This window comes from Arachis hypogaea, chromosome 20 (genome assembly GCF_003086295.3).
Source record: "Arachis hypogaea cultivar Tifrunner chromosome 20, arahy.Tifrunner.gnm2.J5K5, whole genome shotgun sequence".
Classification (NCBI taxonomy): domain Eukaryota; kingdom Viridiplantae; phylum Streptophyta; class Magnoliopsida; order Fabales; family Fabaceae; genus Arachis; species Arachis hypogaea.
Window position 1 is genome coordinate 6,866,147 of NC_092055.1, and position 10,082 is coordinate 6,876,228.

Below are 10,082 nucleotides of genomic sequence, written 5' to 3' on the forward strand. Positions count from 1 at the left end.
ATGAATATTGAATTAATAATTTGTAATTATAAAGTAGTAATAAAAAATTAATAACGAATTCTTTTAAATAAATAATTTAAACGTTTTAGTTACTGATATAGATAATTTGGATATAATTTATAAATTTATATCCTATTATTTATTTCGTTTACAATGTAAATGAATTAGTTATGAATATATTTTGTTTACAAGACATAAATTTTAAGTTGTAAACGAGACATGAGTATTTAAAAATATAAAAATATATTTTTTATAGACATACATACAAATATAATTTGTTAAAATAATAAAAAAATATTAATAATTTAATTTAGACTAATTAAAAAATTTAATATATTTTATTATTATTTAAATTGAATGAGATATTAATATTATTTGAACATATGGTTACTAATGTCTTAAAACGGTTACACTAACGTATTTTAATAATATTATTTTAAATTTTTTCTTAATCCAACTATCCAATTAAAATATTTGTTAATATTTCATTCAAATTTTAAATTTAGAATTTTTAATTACCGTGTTATATATTAATTATATTGCAAAATATCTCTTATTAATTATAGTGTGCCATAACCAACGCAAGTTGGCACAGATGGATGAGGGTCTGTGTCTCTTAACCATCTCTTTCGAGATTCAATACTCACTGGAGGATGAGAATGGAGCATGCTACATACAGAATGGCACAAATATTCTCTTTTTTGTCCTCAAGTAAATTAAATATATGCATCCATTCAAGTGTATTACTATATTAATTATTTTATGTATATACTAAAATTAATTACTAAAATTATTTATAAGTATAAAATATATATTAAAATATAAATACACATTAAAAATAAATTAAATCACACATATATTTATACATAAATATATTAATAATTTATTTTAAAAGTAATTTTAATATATATATATATATACTCCCTGGTTACCTTCCAGGTGCACATCAGACAAGCTTTGAAATTGTTGTCCCTTGATGTAATATTTAGGCCAATAATTATCTTATAAATACCAATCATATACTAGACAAATAACACAATCGCCTTTAATTTTTGCAATCAGAGAACAATATTAAAAATGAAGATATTATTATTAGTGTGGCTAATAATAAGTTTAATGGGTGTACTCCCTTGGTGTTTATCAGCTCAAAATTCTCCAATAAATTATCTTAAAACTCACAACACAGCGCATGTAAAAGTTAGGGTTAAACCACTGAAATGGGACAAGAGACTAGAATTATATGCATAGCTGCACTTGGGTAAGCAAATTAAGCATTGCATGCCGATTCGATCAAATGGTCCTTTTGGTGAGAACATGGCGAGTGGTGTTATAGCAACGGGACGATTAAGAGAGTTTACTGGAGCACAAGCTGTGAACGCATGGATGGCACAGAAACAATACTCATGAATTGGGGGTATTTGTCGTCACTATATGCAGGTTGTTTGGGGGTGACGCTACTCATGTTGATTGCGCTAGGGTCCAATGCAGCAATGGAGCCTACATAGTTTCTTGTAACTATAACCCTCCAGAAAATTTTCCTGGTAAACGACCATACTAATTAGGTGAATTATATTCGATCCTCTCTAAATTAGAGGATAAATTATCCTTAAAATATGTCTTCTTATTATTAAATAAAATTAAATAAATTGACTTATCATGATTAATTTTAATTTTTAATCTAACTTAAATTTTGTTAATTTAATTAATTCATCATGATATAACTTTGTTTTACAAATTATAAAAATTATTTAAAAAAGTTTAATTTTTTATTTTTTTCAAATTATATATTTATTGATCAATTTCAATCACAACATATAAAAAATCTCAAAAAATCTCAAAAAACAAAGAATAAATAAAAAAAATCAAGAGGCACATAAAATTTAAAATTTTCAAAATTTTCTCTCTTTTGCTTTCTTAAAGTTTTTGAAAAAAAATATAAAATAAAATTTTAATTTTCTAATGATTTTTAACTATAATATAATTTTTTTTAATTTTACCTAAATTTTGTTAACCTAATCAACTAATTATGATATAATTTTTTTACAAATTATAAAAATAATTAGAGAAATTCTATTTTATATTTTATTATTTTTTTTTTAAAATTTAAGAAAGCAAGAGAGAGCAAATTTAAAAAATTTAAAATTTTTGTGCTTCTTGAATTTTTTTATTTATTCTTTGTCTTTTGAGATTTTTTATTTTGCGATTGAAATTGATTAATAAATGTATAATTTAAAAAAAATAAAAAATTATAAAATTAATTTTTTAATAATTTTTATAATTTGCAAAAAAAAAGTTACATTATGATTAATTAATTAAATTAATAAAATTTAGATTAGATTAAAGTTAAAGTTAATTATGATAAGTCAATTAATTTTATTTCAATTAATAATAAGAAGATATATCACAAAAAATAATTTATCTTCTAATTTAAAAAGAGTTGGATAATATTTATCTACTAATTAATAAGTACCAATATCTTATGGTCTATGCTGGAGTAATATATATTGTGAGGCTTTAATTATTAGTGCAAATATGTAAGGATTTGGGTATAAGTTGTGAGCCCGTGTTGTTCGTGGAAATTTTTTCATGTAATCTTTCTTATATGTTTTGTTGGACACGTTTATGTTAGAGATATAATAATTAATATTACCGTCTTATCAATTTAATTTTTTAGAATAAGTACTTTGGTGACATATAAGAATGTTAATTTGCAACTCAATAATATGTTATCACGAATAGAATCTTTATATATAGTTTCAAAGACTTGTTGAGTCGTCATAGCTTTTGCAAAAATGTTAATTTGACATCGATAATAAAATATTAAAAGAGGCTCAAAAATTATTTTCTACACTTTTAGTCATCCTATAATTTTACAAAAATTGCTTCATCTTCGAACTGCTACATAGAAACTCAGCCTAGCTTCTCTTCTTAATTAATTATGATGTTAATCTTTTTCTTCTATACTTAGGATACTACTTAACAAGACATGCGTTATCATATGATAGAATCGTTTTTGTTGAATCATGATTTTAATTTATAACAAAGTTAATTCAACCGTGTAACAAAATATTGAAAACAAATCATCCATTACTTGTTTTCATTGTTATGGATCCGGTAATCTTTTGAAACAACTACAACAACTTACTTTTCCAAGTAAAGATTGATTCTTATAAATACCTCGCTATAACCTTAACAATTCTCATCAAACACATTAATACATACATTACAAACAAACAAACAAAAATCACAATTGCATAAGAGAACATGAAAACATGCAAGATTTCATTTTCTCCTATCACTATCTTAGGTTCATTATTATGCATTATGGGTTATGTATATGCTCATGATTCACCAAAAGACTATGTTGATGCACACAATGTAGCAAGATCAGAAGTGGGAGAACCAAGTTTGATTTGGGACGATTCTGTTGCAGCATATGCACAAAACTATGCCAATCAACGGCGAAAAGATTGCCAGCTGATCCATTCACATGGCCCTTATGGAGAGAACCTTGCATGGAGTAGCAGTAATGATTTTTCAGGTGTAGATGGTGTGAAATTATGGGTAGACGAAAAGGCATACTTTGATTACATGTCAAACTCATGTGCTGATAATCAAATGTGTGGTCATTATACTCAAGTGGTTTGGAAAAACACATTGCGCGTTGGTTGTGCCAAAGTGATTTGCGACAATAATGGAGGCACTTTCATTACTTGCAACTATGATCCTCCTGGCAATTACATTGGGCAGAGACCTTATTAAATAAAAATAAATATGTACTTTTTTATTTATAATATATATTATGTCGCTTATTTAATCATGGGTGGAGGGAGAAGTATTAATCATTATATAACATTTGATTGTGATTACTCCCCTTTTCCTATTTAGCTACTTTAATTTGTGCTGCTGCTTCTTATCTTTAATCTATAATCTATAAATATATAATAATTAACTAGTCAAACAGTAAAATAACATACTATTTGGTACTGTTAGATAGTTTCTAAGAAAGTGATGGGTGTTCCCAAACCTTTCTAGCTGAATGAAGGATGTAGTGTTGTTTTGCACAATGATTCTTCACGCAATGAAAAGGTAATTGAGCATACTGCAATAATTTGAACGGGATCGATGGCAAATTTTGGGCGCAATTCTTCAAAAATTTTTAAATTTCAATCCTTTTTCAAATTTTGAGCACACTATTTATGGCTTTCTCTCTCCTTTATCCACAAAAATAAGAATCACTCTAATCCCTTCGACATTCTTTCTCTTTTTCTCTCTTCTCTAATTGTCCTCCTCATTTTTATCTTCATCTCAGCATTCGGAAATTGTGTTCCAAGTCACGAGAGACGGCTGGGCATTCGCTCATCAAAATAGAGCTAGAAGTTGCAAATGTCATCGCCTATGGGGCGCAGATGAAGCCTTTCTTTGTCACCACTGGTCAGCTGTGAAAGGAGCAGAAGCTAGCCAGAAAATCTGCAAGGTTCATTGTCAGCATTGGCACTTAAAGAGATAAAAGAGCCCCATTAAAGAGCTCATCAATAATGTCCACTCCTCCTCTTCCTCTTTCTCTCACCAACGGTAGCCTTATTTTTTCTTGAACTAATAGCTTACATTTATGGCCTCAAGGAGTGATTAATTGAAAACAGAGTCTTACATCTTGCTAAAATTATGGTAATTTTTTTTATTTTTTAAGACTTTTACATTTTCTTAACAGTGTTCATTTACATGTATTCTTATTAAACTATGTATTTATGTTCTTATTAAGATTCATGTTTTGCTGTTCTAGCAACAAACAAAGCACATAACAGAGTTTGAGGAAATATGAATTTGGGGATCATTGGAATCTTGGAATCGAGGACCGTGCGAAGCCTCAGGTGTACAATGAAGAGCACGAGAACAAGGATCTTCAAAACCTTTTGCCGCAGCAAGAAACAAAAATTGAAGAACTAGCTATCGAAAAAATGGAACGGCGATGGAATCTGCTTCACGTCACGTGCCTAAAAGCAGGAAAAGATTCTTTCTTGCTTCTTCTTCGTCCATATGCACACTGTTTCTGTTGTTATTTATCTATTCTAAAGTGGGGTGTTACTACTATATTATATGTCAAAATCTGTCCCTAGACTTGAGTTTCAAGTGTGCCATTTAAGTTTGTTGGCATAACATCGTCATTAAAATTAATCCTTTAAAATTTTATTGAACTGAACTTTGCAGATCTTTTTTTTTTAATCATCGGAAATGAGTGTAGGATATCTAGCTGAATATAATAACTTGTGTTTACCTGAATATAAGTATATTCATTATGAAACTGTTGTTTTCTTGAGACACCCACAAAATTGCACACTCAAACATGGAGCTTCATTATTACCATGTCAGATGATGGAGGCGGGTGAGTCATCACAAAGCTAGGATTTGTTTGGTGAATTCTGAGGTAAGTGCAAACTCAATTAATTGTATAGTTACGTCATTCAATCGTTTTGTTTTAATTTTGAAACATCCTAATCGTTTCATATTTTTATAAATGTGATTGACATGAAGGGTAGCTTGAGACAGGTAGAAAATGAAATTGTTGTTTTGGGGCCAAGATCTCACAATGATATAGGGTTTAATTCTATTCTTCTCTTTTTTGTCCAATGTTGCTTTTGTTAACGATGTCGTTGTTATTATTATTAGCATTGTAAATGTGTGAAGCAATCCTTTTATGTGTTAGCTATTAGGAGTAGTAACCATATGAATAAAGAATTTAAAATGGCTTTTAAGAATTCTTTTATTTGTTGTGTATTTATCTGATTTGTAGAATTGTATTACACAGAGGCAGGAGCGCAGGTACATATAAGTAAAGGGGGGCAATGGCCCCCCAAAATTTTAGTTTTTATTTTAAAAAAAAAATTAGTCTGGTCCCCCTTTCTTTATTTCCCAGCCCTTCCCCCTCTTTTTGTTCTATCTTTTCCAACCTCCTTTTAATTTCTACAAAAAAATCCAGCCCAATAGCCCATTCCCTATCCTTTTTTTATTTCCCAACCCCTATCCCTTTTTTTTATTTCCCAACGTCAGTTTCCCCATCCCCTTTTTTTATTTCCCAGCATACAACCAGTCTCTTCCTCTCTCTCTTCTCGCTTTGGCTTTCTAAAATTTTAGATAACAACTTTTCCTATTCTTCTTCTTCTTTATCTCTTTAATCTTCTTATCTTTTACAGTTTTACCTCTTTGACTCTTATTTTTTTTGTTTTTTGCAGATTAAAAAAAAAGATAATAGTTTAACAAGTGATTTTTCACTCTTCTTTCTCAAAAAAGGTTCTATTTTTATTCTTTTTTATATATTTAGTTATTTACTTAATTAGTTAATTTATTATTATTTGTTAATTAAGTTTATGTTATTATATGTTAGTTTGTATATTTAGTTTTTTTTATTAGTTAACTATTTAATTACAATTTTATATTATTTATACTGGGATGTTAGTATTATTGTTCTGAATTTTAATATTTTATTTTAAATTGAAATATAATTTTTATATTTTATAAAGATTTAGACTGTAATTTACACTTTTTGCTAAATATATTTTTAATTATAGGAACTTATTTGGCCATTTGAATTATGAGTAAGTTCAAAATCATTGATACATTTTTAAAAAAAAAAGATCAAGAGAATGAAGATGCTTCTACTATTACTACTCCAATACTTGAGGGGTCATCAAATTTCATTACTTCAAGTTCTTCATTGAATAGCTCAAAGCGTCCACGACTTCTTCCAAATCAACTAGATGTTTTTCGTTTGGAAAGAGATCCTGGAATGCGACCAATGATTTGGAAGTTTCCTCCAAATAAAAGAGATGAAATCCGTCGGACTTATATTAAAGTTGGGCCAAATCAACCAATTCTTGATAATTATCTATTTTCTGGTGATAAAAGTAATCGTCGCTTTCAAGCTTCATGGTTTAAATTGTTCCCATCTTGGTTAGAATATTCTATAGAAGATGATGCTATATATTATTTTCCGTGCTTTCTTTTTGCTAAGGAACCTTCAATCAATACGGATTCAAATGCTTTTATTGAGAATGGTTTCAGGAATTGGAAGAAAGTAAATAGTGGAAAAGAATGTGCTCTTTTGAATCACATTGGCAAAGGTCCTAACTCATTCCATCATAAGGCGCTGAAATCATGTGATGATTTGATGAAACAATCACAACATATTGACAGACTTCTTCATAAGCAAACATCAGAAGAGATTGAAAAGAATCGAATTCGACTAGGAGCATCTATAGATTGCATTAGATGGTTGACATTTCAAGGTTGTGCATACAGAGGACATGATGAAAGCCAAAGTTCAAGCAACAGAGGTAACTTTTTGGAAATGTTGAAATTTTTGGGATCTTACAATGAAAGAGTGAAAAAAAATGTTTTGGAAAATGCTCCAAAAAATGCTAAGTATACTTCAAATGATGTCCAAAAAAAATTCTACATATTCTTGCTACTAAGGTGAGAAATTCAATTAGAGAAGAGATTGGAGATGCTAAATTTTGTATTATTGTTGATGAAGCTAGAGATGAATCTAAAAAGGAGCAAAATGGCCATTGTTTTGAGATTTGTTACTCTAGATGGTTTTGTTAAAGAGAGATTCTTTGATGTTGTGCATGTCACTGATACTTGTGCAACAACTTTAAAAAAAGAATTGATTTCTGTCCTTTCTCATTATAATCTCCAAGTTGAAAATATTAGGGGTCAAGGGTATGATGGTGCTAGCAACATACGGGATGAGTGGAATGGTTTGCAAGCTTTGTTTCTTAAAGATTCTCCACAAGCATACTATGTGCATTGTTTTGCTCATAGGTTACAATTAGCATTGGTGGCAGCTTCAAGAGAGGTACTTCAAATTCATGAATTTTTTACCCAATTAAACTCTATTGTCACTATTGTTAGTGCTTCTTCAAAAAGACATGATCAATTACAAGAAGCTCAAACAAATGAAAATGCAAACTTGGTTGCTCAAAATGAATTAGAAACAGGCAAATGTGCGAATCAAATAAGCACTTTACAAAGAGTTGGGGATACTCGATGGAGCTCTCACTTTAATTCTATTTGCAGTTTGGTAAAAATGTTTACTGCTACCAATATTGTTCTCAATAATATCATTGAAGACGGGACAACTTATGCACAAAGAGGTGAGGCTTATGGTGTTAGTAAAATATTATTGTTATTTGAATTTGTTTTCACTTTGCACTTGATGAAAGAGATTATGGAAATCACTAATGTTCTTTGCCAAGCACTGCAACAACAATCTCAAGATTCTTAATGCAATGCATATTGTTTCTACATCAAAGTTACTTCTTCAACAATTAAGAGATGGTGGATGGTGCAATTTTCTTGCAAATGTTAAAGATTTTTATGAAAAACATGAAATTGAAGTCCCTAATATGAGTGCACAATATGTTTTTGGAAGAGGTCGATCTCGTCAACCAAGTGTGACAGTTGAGCATCATTATCGAATAGATGTATTCTTGGTAACAATTGACTCTCAAATACAAGAGTTGAATAGTAGATTTAATGAGCAAACAATAGAGCTTTTGACTTTGAGTTGTGCTTTGGATCCTAAGGACAATTTCAAATCATTTAATATTGAAGAAATTAGCAAGTTAGCAGTGAAGTTTTATCCCCTTGACTTTTCTTCTAATGAGCTAAATATTTTGAAATCTTAGTTGCAACATTATCAGCATGATATACCAAATCATTTGAAAGGCATTGGTACACTTTCTGAATTGTGCAACAAGTTGCAAGAAACGGGAAAATCAAGAACTTATCACATGGTTGATAGATTAATACGTCTTGTTTTGACTCTACCAGTGTCTATAGCAACAACAGAAAGAGCTTTTTCAGCAATAAAAATTGTTAAGACAAGACTCCAAAGTAAGATGGCTGATGAATTTCTTGCAGACAATTTGGTCATCTATATAGAAAAAGAATTAGCAGCTATTTTTGACACAAATTCAATTATAGATGATTTTGAAAATAGAAAAAAACGTCGAATAGCCTTTTCATGATACAAAACTGTAAGTAGTAATTTTTATATATTATTGTCTTACTTTGATTGAGATTATATATATATATATTTTAATTTTATCAATAGAAATAGTAATATAAAATATAACACTGCCCCCCCCCCCCTAAATAGTTAGCCTAGCTCCGCCCCTGCACAGAGGTGAACCAAATTTCATTTTTGAGTTATTTGTGAACAAAGTTTGTGAAGCAAAGAGTGAAGAAGCTTGAAATATTCTTTCGTTAAAATCCCATCCCAACTTCTTAGTTCTACCAAAAGTGTCCCTTTTTTTATTATTTTCACTTTCTTTCCATAGTTTGCTATATCATACTAATAACATTTGTTAATTTTTGTAGAAGAAACTGTTGGACTTCATTTCTAAGTTTTTGGTACCCATTAGCATATTTGAATATGTAAGTAGTCATAGGAACTTCGGCAAATCTAATATAGTTATATGAATTTTTTTAGATAATATTTATATTTTATTGGATGGTTAGGAGAAAATATCTAGGTGTTAGTTACAACTTTTTCATGTGATTTAATGAGGTCAAAGTTCCTTTTTTCTGCATTTATTTATTTACATTTTGTTTCAAGTAGAGGTTTTCTTTCTTGGAAAAAATAAAAAGAATGTGAGTGACTTTGGTATGTGATGCAATGATATGTGTTGTTAACGTACACCGGGTGGTTGGTTGCACAAATACAGGAGGATGATTTAGGGCGAAGAATTGGAGAAGCTAATAAGAAGGAGTTTGGAGTGACTGACAGATTGGAGTAGGGGCAGGTTGTTGTTGTTGATTTAGGCGTTGGAAGAGATCAGAGATGAAAAAATAAGTGGATATGTAGAACGTGTTGATGAGGTTAAGTCCTTTCCAAGATTTTTCTAACCGTAAATGCAAACCAAAAAGTAGAATAACGATCCCTTGCGTTAGGATCTAAAAAAGGCATTCCTTTTTCAAATAAAAAAATTTCTGCAACAAAAAGAGTAAGTTAAGTTGAAGAAGATATGGTAACTTTTCAACGACGAATATTTAAAAGAAAAGGTTGCTAAGTCTATCTT

General features: G+C 29.5%; 2 protein-coding genes across 2 annotated transcripts; both read left to right on the plus strand.

Annotated features, from left to right (window-relative positions):
• Positions 1-3,264: 3,264 nt before the first annotated feature.
• Positions 3,265-3,762, plus strand: LOC112783975 (pathogenesis-related protein 1-like). Its single transcript, XM_025827066.1, has one exon. It carries the CDS (start codon positions 3,265-3,267, stop codon positions 3,760-3,762), a length of 498 nt encoding a protein of 165 aa, XP_025682851.1.
• Positions 3,763-7,558: 3,796 nt separating this feature from the next.
• Positions 7,559-9,800, plus strand: LOC140182919 (uncharacterized). The gene is made up of 5 exons (XM_072230891.1): positions 7,559-7,855; positions 8,223-8,492; positions 8,688-8,930; positions 9,382-9,438; positions 9,729-9,800. The coding sequence occupies exons 1-5, from the start codon at positions 7,559-7,561 to the stop codon at positions 9,798-9,800; spliced, it is 939 nt and encodes a 312-aa protein (XP_072086992.1).
• The last annotated feature ends 282 nt before the right edge of the window (positions 9,801-10,082 follow it).